Source organism: Notolabrus celidotus, chromosome 5 (assembly GCF_009762535.1).
Source record: "Notolabrus celidotus isolate fNotCel1 chromosome 5, fNotCel1.pri, whole genome shotgun sequence".
NCBI lineage: Eukaryota > Metazoa > Chordata > Actinopteri > Labriformes > Labridae > Notolabrus > Notolabrus celidotus.
The window spans coordinates 10517816-10532543 of NC_048276.1; the positions used below are offsets into that span (position 1 = coordinate 10517816).

The 14728-nt window shown below is 40.5% G+C and overlaps 1 protein-coding gene across 1 annotated transcript in view; it reads right to left on the reverse strand.

Annotated features, from left to right (window-relative positions):
• LOC117812821 (multidrug and toxin extrusion protein 1-like) overlaps positions 1 to 14728 on the reverse strand; it is a 39633-nt gene that overhangs the window by 8256 nt on the left and 16649 nt on the right. The window contains 7 exon segments of the mRNA XM_034683779.1: positions 86 to 130; positions 430 to 472; positions 1604 to 1736; positions 1739 to 1751; positions 1862 to 1930; positions 3362 to 3463; positions 3824 to 4091. Of these exon segments, the coding sequence (XP_034539670.1) occupies positions 86 to 130; positions 430 to 472; positions 1604 to 1736; positions 1739 to 1751; positions 1862 to 1930; positions 3362 to 3463; positions 3824 to 4036 (618 nt within the window). The 5' untranslated portion in view covers positions 4037 to 4091.

Consider the following 14728-nt stretch of genomic DNA (forward strand, 5'->3'; position numbering starts at 1 on the left):
CTCATCGCAGTCCATTTTTGGACAAAGGGCACACACTGAAATTCAGTCTTAAAGGAGTGTACCTATTTCCTGTGAAATAGCTTACCTGGTTTTGTAGGTAAGAAACTTGCAGCTGGTGCAGGAACATGGCCTGCAGGAGGGAGAGAGAGAGAAGTGGACTGTTAAGAATGAGACCTTTCACCATTCATGATATCAGCCAAGATTTCTAAAATGTTTTCACAGTAAGTATAAACAAGGTAAGCATGTATACTGGTATAATGGGAGTATTTCAATAACTCCAGCTGATATAAAAACTCCACTGTATTTGCATTTGTGAGATTTAGATATATGATGCAGATACGACATGATTTAAATTACGGTATTAAATGCTTAGGAGCAGCACTACATTTCCTCTGACTCTGGGGTGTGTTTTCAGTTTAGTGCACTCACTGGAACAGCTGGAAGAAACGCCATCACATAGATTTGGGCGATTCTGTGGGGAGGTATACACATCGAAAATTAATTCATTAGGACAAACAGAAAGATGATCATTTGTTTTACATGTTCAAGTAGATGTCGTAACAAAACAAAGCTCTGCCACGGTTTATTTTAAATTTCTATTCAGATGCACTGGATCCTGTTATAAATGAATTAAAGAACAGGATGTATTTAGCTAAATGCATTAGATTCACACAAAACTGTATTTTTGTAGATTTATCCAAATACCTACATGAATGTTCATACAAAATTAACTGAAGCACACCCGTATTAAATACCTCTATAACCATGACCAATGAAAGTTATAACTTAACTACACATCAACACTCCTACTGATAAGAATGATAGCCATGGTGCTACAGATAAAGAGACAAGTCTGAATTTGTCCTTAGAAAACCTGAGTATGATGGCCAAAAGAAGGAACATCCTGTAACTGTTCAAAAGATTTTCATTTGGAGAACCAGGCTAGTTCAGAAACAAGGTTAAGTCTAAAGCACACTCTGTATATCCAGACCGGTAGGGAGCGCTCAATAATCTGCTGAAAAGGTTTTTTGCTACTACGTATGGTAGTGCCTCTAGCTGCAAACATTTTAGTTTGCATGTAATGAGTCTGGAATATATTATAATTTCACTTTCCTAGTATTGAACTTTATTGCAATATTTCAGTGTTTGAGATGCAAATGTAGTTGTTCCTTTTTTGCGGCCCTTTTTTTAATATTCAACATGTCTTTGAAGGTTCTCAGTCATCCAGGTCATGGTAATCCATCCTCTTCCACTGGGAAGAGCTAGAAAATAGAAAATATAAGCCTCTAACTGTCGTGGGTGTGTCAAACCCACGACTGTTAGAGGCTTATATTTTCTAGCTCTTCCCAAGTCTGGTCAGAACTGAAGAAGCCTTTCGGAGGAGAGGTGGAACGTCTTCAAGAATTTCTACCAGTCCAGTTGCCTTACAGATCAAGCTTTGGATTACCATGACCTGGATGACTGAGAACCTTCACAGACATGTTGAATATTAAAAACTCTTGGTCTTCTACTGAGCATGAGCATCATGGGTAACTTAGCGTTAGCATCTGCATCTGTACAGACATTGTAAGGTTCTCATGCTTGATAGAAACAGTGAATTTACCGCGCCACTTCATCCTCTTGTTGCAGCAGGAGCAGTATGTTTTGAGAGTTGAGAAGAAGACCCCAACAGGGCAGACAAAACAGCATCAGGATTAATGAACTCCTCTGTAGGATTACTCCCACACGTTTCATATCTTACTGCCATATGTCTGCAAAACACAAAGGAAAACTGTGCCTCAAAACAAAGACTGAAATTCAAACCCTCTCTGTAGATAATGCATGCTACATATAGGGCACACATAATGTGGTTTGTGCTTACCTGAGAAATGAGTGTGTTGCAAGCCACATTGAGGCCGTAGCCTGTTGAAGTTGTGGTCAGATTAATAATCTGAAAGGTGGAGAGTTCTATATGAGCACACAATCTGCAGTAGGCCTTTAGTGTTGAATTTTAAATGTACTATGCTACTAGTCCCTTTTTCTTCTTGTCAATGACTCTGGGTAATCTGTTGAATACTCAGACACCAAATCTCTTACACCTAGGCTGCTTTAGTGACTAACGTGAATGTGATTCCATATTTCCTGGTAAGTGCTCAGGAAAAGAACTGATTCTGAGAAAAGCAGTCCAGGGGGGCCCTGTTTTGTCACACACATGGATACGGTCAACATGTTCCGGTTCAGAAAGACTGGAGAAGCCCATTGCTGAACAACAGGTGGTCTTTATGGTGCAGAGCAACTTCTTTAAAACATGTGTGGAGAAAATGCTCCAGAAGGAGACAGCAGGAAACCCATTGTGGATGTAAAGAGTGTACAGAGTGGGAATCCTTGTGGGAGGAAGTTGTAAGACAGGGAAATCTAATTGAAACGGCTGCAGGTGAAATCTATGATGTGCTGTTGTCTCTGTCAAATTAAAGCGTGTGTATGAAGGGAACATGTTTAATTTCATAGCTCTGAGGTGTAAGGATTTTAATTGACGGATGATTTTCCCATAAAAATGTGATTTATTTTGTGTGCACAGGTTTGCACTCTTTCCAACATGTGGATTAAGAGCTGCACAGGGTATTTTCTCTTCCTATAGGCAAAGTGGAGTTTTGATGCTGGATCTGCAGAATGCATGCAAAAAGCTTTAGAGGTTACACTTAATGGTACGGATACTGCCAAAGTTAATGAAAGAGCATCCACAAATCACATCTAGTTCAATGACTGGCATTTCAGTGTCAACTTCAATATTATTTCTCCTGAGAGGGGATTTGTTTTGCAGCCAGGCAAGAATAAAGTCTCTTAAAGATCTGTACCACACTGAAAGATAGGCTTGGACTTAAGTTGATTGATTGATTGCAACTGTTTTGTAAGTGTGTTTGCTGCATGCATTTGTTTTGGCTTTTTGTCTCTTCGATTTGCAGCATATTTCTGTTGTTGTAATGGTTTTGGACTCTAGCATGTGTTTGTGAATTTTCATTGTTTGTAAGTTTGCAGGATAGTTCATCTAATGGTATGTTTTCAGGTCATTACAACACATTTGTATCTTAGTGAATATCAAAATAAGGCCAGTAAAACCCAAAACAACACATGCAGGAAAACCTTCATTACAACAGATTACAGTGGAAGTGAACATACATACAAACACGCACACACACACAATGTTCTCAGATATTGTTATTGTGAAGAGCAGACATTGACAGGCAAAATGACAGCAGCAGATATGAAAGCAGTCAAACATTCAGTAGAGTTATTAGAACTAGTAGATGTACTTGGGTAGAAGCAGGTATGGGCCTTATCAATAAGCATACAGAGAAGTACTCAGTAAACATGGATATATTACCGCTGAAGCCAGTGCATATCCAGCCAGCTCTGCATTGCCAATGTGACCACAGAATATAGTGATAACAAAAGGTAGGAGGAAGTTAAGAATCCGGGACATCAGCTGCAAAAACAGAAAGAAAGACTTGACTCATGGCCAAACAGCTGATCGTTGATAAAGGGAAAGTGATGCAGCATATAACTGATGCAGCTACAGTTTGTATGCACTCAGAAAAGTTACATCAAGGTAGACAGCATTTTGCAAAATAAGGTTTGAATGTACAAGATATGCAACACAATTAACCCTTTGCATACTCTACATTTCAGAGCTTTGGGTACTTAACTGCATGGACAGATTTTGGTCTGTAAAAACCCAAATTTGACTAACTCTACCCAAAATAAGGGGTGAAGTAACTGAATGCACAGTCCAGTGTGAATAACATACCATCCCCCACTTCCAACACTTCAACTTTCCCCCACTCACCAATGGGCCTGTGAGCCTTAAGATGTGGTAAAGTTCTTCTCTGTAGGCAAGTGGTATCCAACGTCTTGCACAAGCACAGTTGAACAGTTTGGAGCTGATCATGGCTGATGCCTCATTTTCCTCGACCTCAGCCGGCTTTGCAACCAAATCCTCTGCAACGGGCCCTGCACCCAGGGGCGGGCGTGCAGGGTCCGGGGAACCCAGCTTCTCCATTCAAATACAGAAAAAGAAGAGAAGAGAGAAGGGAGAGAGAGAGGAGGGAGAACAACTTCAGGACGAGGGAGGGAGGGAGGGAGGGAGAAAGAGGGGAGAGAGGGGAGAGAGGGCAAGGGTAAGAGGGGCGGTGAGTGGATCTGGGCTGTGAAACACAACATGCAAGTCTTTCAAGTTATTGATTAAATGATATGGTTGAGAAGAAGGAATAAAGGAGAGAAAACAGGGAGTGACAGAAAGAGTTCAATGGAACAAAAGAGCTGCTCTATAGATACAAGAGTCATGTTTCTCTGCAGGAAGGAAAGGAACAGTGTGTGTGAGCTGTTGTAATGTATATATGCAGTCTGTGAATGCTTTGTGCACATGTTTCAGTTACATATTTTGTGTGTGTGTGTGTGCTTACAGGGCTCAGTAATAATCGGATGAGGAATGCCTGTTTGCAAGGTGTACACAAAGAGCTCTGATGGCCTAAACTCTGCAGGATTTGTTTAATTAATCACAGAGCAGCTCTTGTTTGTGTGTGTGTGTGTGTGTGTGTGTGTGTGTGTGTGTGTGTGTGTGTGTGTGAGTGAATGAGTGCGTGTGTGAGTGAGTGAGTGAATTAGTGCATGAGTCAATGATCTTATCTGCCTCTCTGAATGTACTTTGAACACTGACTTTTTTTTTACGGGGTAGCCTTCCACGTGTGGTCTACTTTTCACGTTAACAAACATGGTCACACATGCAAACAAATGATCTACCATGCACTGTTTTCTCCCCACCATCCAGTACTGGTATCTGAAACTTGTATAACAATAAAACCGCTGATGACTGCTAATGATTTTACCATAGCACAGGGGTGGCCAACCAGAGCCATAATAAGAGCCATAATTTTTACTGTGTTACTGCAAAGAGCCACATCATACACATGGGCACACATGAACTGCCCCCATCCCTTCCCCTAACTCACTCACGCACTCTTACACACACAGAGATACCTCTGCTCTGCCAGATTTACTGTAAATGTCACACATAAACATGATAATGACAAAAATTGTCATTTTCAACAATGAACACTGTGTGCACTGTCTCACAAACTCTCAACAAAAATATAATAATTTACAACAGCATTTTTCTCTTACCATGCACGTTGCTTAGTGGGATTTCTGGCATTCCTTGCCCTCAACAATCCTTTTCAAATCTGGTTTATAGTCAGTTGTTGCTACTCGAAGCAACTCCTTCACGTGCGTGTCTGTCAGAACAGATCGATGCTTTGATTTCACGTGTTTCAGGGTAGAAAAAACAGACTCGCAGACGTATGTTGACCCAAACATTGACAGTATCTTAAGCGCAGCCTGTTTGACATTTGGGTACTTTTCCATTGGCATACTTTTCCAGAACTGAATGGTCCCTTCTCTCAAAGCAGGTTTCAGTTGGTCCTCCTCACAAAGATCGATCATCTCCAACTCAGCCGCAGCCGCAGCCTCATCCGTGACCAGCGGGGTTTTCAAACAGCCCGTCTCTGCATTAAACGGGTCGACGAGAAACATAATCTGTGGTCTTTTCAGCTGAAGATCACGGAACCGGGTCACAAAGCTTTCATGCAGGTTCTCAACCATTGTTGCATATCTGGCTGTTTGCTTATTCAGGACTGCGCCGGTGACTTGCCCGCTGGCTTTTAGCAGGTTGGGAAAATGCGTTAAATCTCTCTTCTGAATATGCGTCTTAAACAGCTTCAGCTTGTTGGCAAACGCAAACACACTTTGCACCAGGTCAGGCAGTATTTTTAACTTACCCTGCAGGGTCAGGTTCAGTCTGTCCAAGTGACACAGCATGTCGACCAAAAAAGCAAGCTCCATAATCCACTTGAGGTCTGAGAGCTCGGGATAGTGCTTGTCCTTCTCTTCCATAAACAGTTTCACGGCATCCAAAAGCTCGAGGAAGCGACAAAGTACTTTGCCTTTTGACAACCACCTCACAGTGCAGTGCAGCGGCAGGTCACCTGGAAGGCCTTGGTCCAGCTCAGTGATGAGATTTTTGAATTGCCTGTGGTTAAGTGCATGTGTGCGGATGTAGTTGACGATTTCCATCACAGGCTTCATGACGTTGTCTAAATTCAATGATTTAGACACGAGTTGCTCCCTGTGGATGATGCAGTGGAAATTCCAAAACTCGGGAAAAGTTTGGTCAGCTTTGCACAGCCCCACGAGCCCGTTCACAGATCCGATCATGGCTGGCGCTCCGTCCGTGGCAATCGCAGTTAGTTTCGATATGGGCAGATTTGCTTTCACAAATGCAGCCATCATTGTTTCTTTCAAATCTATGCCACGGGTTCTGTCTTTTAATGGCACAATATCAAGGAGTTCTTCTTTGATCACACAATCTTTTGACACAGACCGCGCAAATATTGCTAGCTGAGGCTTGTCTTGTATGTCACAACACTCATCCAATGCGACACTAAAATACTCACAGGCTTGAAGGTCGGAGTGCAACTGTGATTCAATAGCCATGTTAATGTCCGATATTCTGTGTTCAATCGTGTGGCGGGACAGTTGGATGTCTGATATCATTCGTTTTAGTTTGTCATTTTCAGGGGACAAGATGTCAACAACGTCACTGAGGCATGTTTTGACGAACTCCCCTTCATTGTATGGCTTTTTAGCCCGTGCAATGTTCCAAGCAAGTTGATACGATGCAAGCGTTACGGTCTCTGCGTGCTTCATAAATTTTTGGAACAGCTGTGTCTGCTTTTCTGCCTGACCTTTCAAAGTGACTAACTTGTGCTTGCGAAGTTCAGTCCCCTTTGGAAATTCCTGGTCGAAGTTAGCGTGGAGTGAACTGAAGTGCCTCTGGAGATTTGAAGCCTTGAAATGCGCTAATGATGCCTGACATATAAGGCAGAATGGCTTGCCGTTACGTTCAACAACAAAAAAACAACTCTCCCACTCTGTTAAAAACGTCCTGTGTTCATCTTCATATTTTCGTTTTGCTGTGCATTTTTTCCCTAACATTTTGAGAGCGAACTTGGTAGGCCTACACTACTCAACGGTTTCTCCGTCAAAATCATGTGTCAACGCACATGCGCGTGAGATACACGTACGTAAAAAAACAAACACAAACACAAAATTTGACATGAACGTAAGAGCCGCATGAAATTGGCCAAAGAGCTGCATGAGGCTCGGGAGCCGCGGGTTGGCCAGGCCTGTGCTAGGTTCATTGTACATGGTTTAGAGTTGGGAATATTAAGCCATATCTAGCACTCACTTTCTACATTAAAACACTTCCTCACACAGTGGCCTTCACGGACAGGAAGTTCATGGTAAGCATGATAAGTATGTTCCTCCACAATTTATGCCTGTCTCTTTCAATCTTGTATTTGGCAACTGAGACAAAGGCTTCACCGACTCCAAGCTGTTGGCTGGCACTGGCACGAGCTGCTTAGTGACTCTGTGCTGGAGGGACAAGTGGCTTGGCCTCAATAGCTGGATGTTAACTTGCGAGGTGACACCTTAAATTTGACCGTGTGCAGATTTTAAAAGTAGCCTCATCTGAAGTAACTTGTTCTTCTTTTAATTTGCTTGAAAGCTGGGATGTTCCCAAAGGAGCAAAGTTACATCCAGCTTAGGTACCAGTGCAGTTGCCTTTGTGTTGCCTGGACATTAGGTGGGGTGAGGTGCTGTTATATACGGTTGTGATAATGGCCTCTCATGCTCCACTTTGAGCTTGTTAATATTATGGTAATTCATTTTTGCAGTTAAAACAACAGCCCTACTGTAGAAACACTGCAGTCCATGATGGCAGCCTCCATGATAAAGAACCAAACGGCAGCCTCCAGTCTCAAAATATGAAGCCCATGTTAAAGTGTTATAAACTGCAATTCATCGAGCATCCGCTTGAGGCTGGCTGCAGAAACATCTGACCACATACACACCTATTCAAAAAAGGCGATCTTTACAGCATAAATAAACATGTTTACAGCCTGGTTCAAAAAGGCTTGGGTCTATGTCGCTAATTTCTCTAGCCGGATACGGCCCTGGTGGTGAGGCTTTCAGCAGTGTGACTGCCCCCTGGTGGCTGGCTGCAGTATAGGTCAAAAAATCTGTCTCCCCCATTCATTTGAATGGGGGAGCAGTCAAACTTTAAAAAATAAATACACGTCGTACGAATGTCTCTCACATCCGTATGCTGTGGTGATATGTAGTTAGTATTTGACTGTTTTGTGTTCAAGGCCTCTTTTTTCTGAAAAGTTTCTTTTTCGTTAGTTATTAGAGTTTAAAAAACGGGGTTTTACTTCCGGGTTTCCTTTGATTCACAGCCGCCGTAGAACGAAACTTCAAAGGGCACACAGCGTCTTGTGACGTTACGCTGTAGGGCGGAGCTTATCACAAAGGCTTCACAGGCTCTGGCTGCACAATGGCTGCGCCCAGGAGAGGGATTTTTTGGCTTCAGAACTGTACAATGGGAAGAGGCGGAGCAACGCTGTGCATTTTTATTTACAGTCTATGATTCGCACACACTGTACGGGGGGTGAATTTTTTTCTAACACAACGGTTCAGAAGATATTAAGATTCAGAGTTTTGCCCAAATAAGGACATGACTCACTTGACTGACTGGCGGGAACACATAGCTGTTGGCTAGGAGGCTCAAACTCCGCCTCTTTATGTCACACTAAATTTGGTTGAGTTCAGCATTCCCAACATGGCTCCCGCCGACGATTGGCCTCAAAACAGCGTTCAGGAACAGATGGCTGACATTACAGATACTACATCCATTGTTTATACAGTCTATGTAAAGAACCTATGTAAATATAAACGGCTCATTCTAAGTAAAAAAAACAAAACAACTATTGTATTCACGTGATTATACGCTAAAATAAACATACTTAAGAATATTATATTCCATTCACATGCTTTATACGACAAACTGCAACTTTTAAGCCACACTTCATAACAGTGACTTGAGCACAGCTGACCGTCTATCAGAAACAATTACTTGATAAAAGTTGTGTGTTGTTTTGTCCGTGTTATAAAGATGTGTTTTTGCACAGTACTCAATGTGGCCCAGATCTGATTAAATCTTCACTTTCTGGTCTTCATCACTCTCCACCATCAATAATAAAATGTTTCAAACTGTTCCACTGAGAACCTCCACAGGCCTGGAGCACTTCCATAGTCATGTCTTGATTTGCAGTGTGGGGGGGGTTGCATGTGTTTTCTGTGTTTGTGTGCTGTTGGATTCACTTTGTTAATGTAGAATTTTTGTATTCCGCCTTTTTCATTTGTCGTACACTTCTGCAATTTGTATTTTTTTTTGTTTTGTATGGGTTTATGAATTTGCATCATGTCTGGATATGCAGCATGTTTCTCCTGATGACTACTCACTTGTGCTGTTGCAGATCAGTTAGCCTTGTCTGCTGCTCATGAAAGAGGTCAAAATCATCAGTAACAAGTGTCAGATGACACAAATGCATTGTGTTTGCTGTTTTCACCAGGATTTCCATTTTAAAGAGATTAAAACAGGTAACTAAAATGAAGGTGAAATACATTATTTAAAGAAAGATTAAAATGGAGAGGTGTATGTGACTGTGTGTGTGTGTTTGTAATTATAAAAAGATCCCTGCTTGTGTTTATCTAAATGGGTTACGAGCTCGTCAGCGGTGTACTTATCAGCACATTCTTCTCCCTCAGCAATCGCTGCTGACCTTTGATCGTATCCAGAACATAATGATTTTTTAAAGCCTGTGTAAGAAGCTATTACTCATTATACAGTGATCATAAACAGATACGAGCTTTGAGTGGCTGAAATCAATTTAACCAAATTCAAATACATGAGCAAAGAAGGTTTAATGATTTGGAGAGACATGTGGGACTTTTTTTTATCATTATACAGGTTTTCTTTTTTGTTTGGTTGTTTTGGGAGCTAGGATAAGAAGCTGAGGCAGCTCTAACTCTGCTTTATTGAGTTCTAATGACATTAAAGTAATGTAAAGGTTCAACATGTTTGATAAAGCAATGCATTGTTCATGGTGCATTGCATTCAGCTTATTTGCTACAAATGCAACGATGTGGACATAAGAAGATAAAGACTTCTTTTTATTCAATTAGACATCAGATTTGAGAGGACCTTAGCCATTAACAAACATATAAATGTACAATATTTAAATTAGTAATGTCCTGACTACTTCAGATAAGAAACTCTAGAACCTGTCTCATCATCCAAACTATAAATGTATAAAAAAAAAAACTAAATGAAAGCTGGAAATGCCTTACAGGTTAAATGAATATGCAAACCCCACATACAGAATACACAAATGCAGCTTTCATTTACACATAAATGCATAAGTGGACGTCTTACCTCCTGCTTACTTGGGAACACTGAAGAAGAAAAGCGGGGGTCCTACACAAGTTAAAACTAGCAAACTTGTCATTCAAGAATGACAGAGAAAGGCACAGTTCCTTCATGTGTATTAGGGGAGTGGCTGACATTTCTGCAGCTTGACATTTTCATGAATCTATCCTTTTTACCCCAGCTCTTCAACTGCTAAGTATGTTCAAAATCATAACTTGCTGACCAGATGACTTTCCGAAGTGGAGGAAAAATTCCTCAGCTGGTCAATGCTTCTCTCTAGTGGGTGAGAGAGGGAGCACTGGACACACGTTTGCCCATGTCTTCGGAGCTCACCTGTTTTTTTTTTTTCCCCCAGTGTGCCGCTAGTTTCTATTTGAAGCTAATCTAATCCTATTAACATTTCACATCTGCTGCTGTAACTGTAAGACTGTTCAATGGCTTAATCTAAAGAGTGATAACCTATAATAACTTTGAATAACCAGAACGCATTATACTGGGTGCTTAATTGGATTACATGGAGAAAATCAGTGAGCTAGGCTACACCATTATCGCAACATTGAACGCCTTGAATTTTAGGAAAAGGTTAACAAATCATAGACTAAACTTTAATGCGTAAAGGCACTTATGTTTATTTAAAATAAAATAATGTTTGTTTTAACATTGATTTTATTTCAATGTGGACAGTGCGTCCATCTCCTCCCATTATGGGAAGTGAAGCCAAAATACCTCCTGGCTGGATTGAAGTTATCTCTTTCTGCTACTCAAAGCATACATTTAACTTACAGTGAAGATCCCCAAGGTCCACGCAGTAGGACGGATTCTTGTGTTAATTTGAAGCAGACACTCATGGCATATCAACAGTTCAGCGACTCTTGTGTTAATGTATGTCCTGTTTCAATTGAAATTCTTCTTCTTCTTTGCTGATCCAGTAAAGAAGCAGGAGCCACTTTTGTCCCTAGAGCTGTCAGTCATAAGATAAGATAAGATAAGATAAGATAAGATAAGATAAGATAAGATAAGATATACTTTATTGGTCCTCCAATGGGGGAAATTCTTTTGTTACAGCAGCTTACAAACATGGGACAGGGGAATACAACAATGTACTAACATAGTTAAAAAATATAATAACAATAATAATAGCAATGATAAAGGTAAAATAGAATAAAATAAAATAAGATACAATAAAATAAAATGAAATAAGATGAAATATGATAACTATTACAGATGTATACACACTATGTACACTTCTATCCGATAATAGATAGGTAAGTTATTGCACGGATAAAAATTGCACCAGGTTATTTAAAAACAAATATACGCAGTATGAAGAACAGTGCGATTCAGATGGATACAATAGTTATTTGTGAATGTGCCAAGTCACATAGTAACTGCCATGTTGTGGAATGAAAGATGAGAACAGATGATTAACGGGACATTGTAGTGCTGGTGTTAAACAGTCTGACTGCAGATTGGATGAAAGACGTCACATCCCCTATTTTTAACATCAAATAACTAATTCAAAATAAACTTCTCCAAAACAGAACACATGTTCCACACATAGATTGTATAAAATATGGACGTAGTATCCGTGACGTCAACCATCTGTTTCTGAAGCGCTATTTTGGGGCCAATTGGCAGTGGCAGCCATATTGCTGCTGTCGAGCGATTGTGATATAAAGAGGCGGGCTTTGAGCCTCCTAGCCAACAGCTACTTCCGGTATTTCCAGAGCCAGCCTCAAGCGGATCCTCGATATAATGAATTAGGCAGGCCTTATAACCTGTAGGTAGTCACCAGGGAGAGCTCTAGAAAGGCTTCACTCGGGGTAGCTGTTGTTCGGTCTATAGCATAGACTGTATAAAATATGGACGTAGTATCCGTGACGTCACCCATCTGTTCCTGAGAGCTGTTTTGAAGCAAATCGACGGCAGCAGCCATATTGGTAATGCGGAACTCAACTAGGCAGAGTGTGACGTAGTGTGAGCCTCTTAGCCAATGGCTGTGTGTTCCCGACCGGGAGTCACGTCAGTCATGTCCTTATTTGGGCAAAACTCATAATCTTAATATCTTCTTAACCGTCACGTTAGAAAAAAATTCACCCCCCGTACAGTGTGTGCCATTAGAGAGATTAGCATTGTAGGGCCAAGCTTTTTTTTGAACCAGGCTGTAAACATGTTTATTTATGCTGCAAAGATCGTCTTTTTCCCATTCATATCTATGTGGTTTCCGGTGTTTCTGCAGCCAGCCTCAAGCGGATTTTCGATGTATTGCAGTTTATATCACTTCCGCATTGGCTTCATCGTTTGAGACCGGAGTTTGCCTATATCATTGCTTTGTCTATAGACCTATAGAGTAGATGCCACATTGGCTGTAATGTCCTGCTGCTGTGTAGTGGCAGATCTGCCCAGTAAACTAATACAACTAGATGTGGGAAACTGTGAATAAAAAGCACTAACGTTTACATTAAACTAATTGTGATTAACTGTTTTTATATCAAGTGATTACAATAATTTAAATACTGAAATTGGCAGTTATTCTGACAAAAAATGTACAGTCTTAGATCTGTGACTCTGCGTTGAAATTAAATTATAAATATACACCATTACAGAAATTATAGACTTTATTTTTGATACAGTGGCATTTCATGGTTCAAAAAAATTTAGTAAGTAAGTGCTTGAGACATTGTGACAGTTTAAACAAGTGAAGGGATTTCTGCCTCCTCTTACAAATACGGGATGAAAAGGACAGTTATAATTAATATGTAACACTTCAAAATGATAACTTGATTTGTTTGGACCTTTTTTATAGACATCTGCTGTATGCCAAACAAATCCAATGTTGAAACAACTACTTGAAGGATGAGTCACAGTGCCTTTAACAGGTGTCCTAGTGTTTTACATTGTCAGCATAGCGGTGAATGAGGTTTTAAAAGGTAATGTTAAGGCTGCAGTGACTTATACAAAACATCTGCTGCATATAGGAGGCAAGCTCTTCTAATGGTAATAAGTCACATTTGGACCGGTATGGTCACATAATAATAATAATAATAATTTTTATTTGTAGAGCACCTTTCAAAACCAGGTTACAAAGTGCTTTACATGGGTAGCAAATAAAACAGGCAGATCATAAAAACACACAAGTCAAGATAAAGAAATAAAACATATTTTAAAAGACATAAAATTCCCTTAAAAGAACTCTAAAGGAATAAAATTCTTTCAAAATATATTTCTTAAAGACGGTTAAAATAAAATAAAATTCAGATAAAATCCGGGAAGGCTCTGCGATAAAAGTATGTTTTAAGAAGGGATTTAAAAGAGCTCACTGACTCAGCAGACCTGATCTCCTCGGGCAGAAGGTTCCAGAGCGTCGGACCCCTTACTGCAAACGCTCTGTCCCCTTTTGTTTTCATTTTAGTGTTTGGAATGCACAGTAAACCTCTGCCCGAGGATCTCAATGTACGTGTCGGCTCATAGGGTGTTAAAAGGTCTGCTATATAGCTCGGAGCAAGCCCATGCAGGGCTTTAAAAGTAATCAGTAAAATCTTAAAATCAATTCTAAAACATACAGGGAGCCAGTGCAAGGAAGCTAAAACCGGAGAGATGTGGTCGAACTTTCTGGTTCTGGTTAAAACCCTGGCAGCTGAGTTCTGTACAGTCTGGAGACGATCAAGTGATTTGTTGTGCAGGCTGCTAAAAAGACTGTTACAATAGTCCAGGCGTGATGAGATAAAAGCATGTAAAATCGTCTCAGTGTCTTTAAAAGTTAAAACGGACCGAATTTTAGAAATGTTTCTGAGGTGGTAAAAACACGACTGTACAAGTTTTGTGATATGATGCTCAAATGTTAAATTGCTGTCAAACCAGACGCCAAGATTCTTTGCAACAGGTTTTATGTGGTTCGCCATTTGACCAGCAGATGACAGTAACTGCTTGGTCATGTGTGGTGGTCCGATTAAAATGATCTCTGTCTTGTTTGAGTTTAATTGTAAAAAGTTTCTTGACATCCAGCTCTTTATTTCTGACAAGCAATTATTCAGTGAACTCAGCATGCCAGGGTCTGTGTGTCTGATGGGCAGGTATAACTGTGAATCATCTGCATAAAAATGAAATAAAACACCATGCTTGCTTATGATGTGCCCCAGGGGGAGCATATACAAGGAAAATAAAATCGGACCCAAAACCGACCCCTGAGGCACACCATACTTCACCTCAGTAAAACCAGAAACATAATTATTTACAGACACACAGAACCTTCTATTATTAAAATAAGATTTGAACCATTCTAAAACCGTACCAGAAACCCCTACCCAATGCTCTAATCTGTCCAATAAAATGTTGTGGTCTATAGTGTCAAAGGCTGCGCTCAGA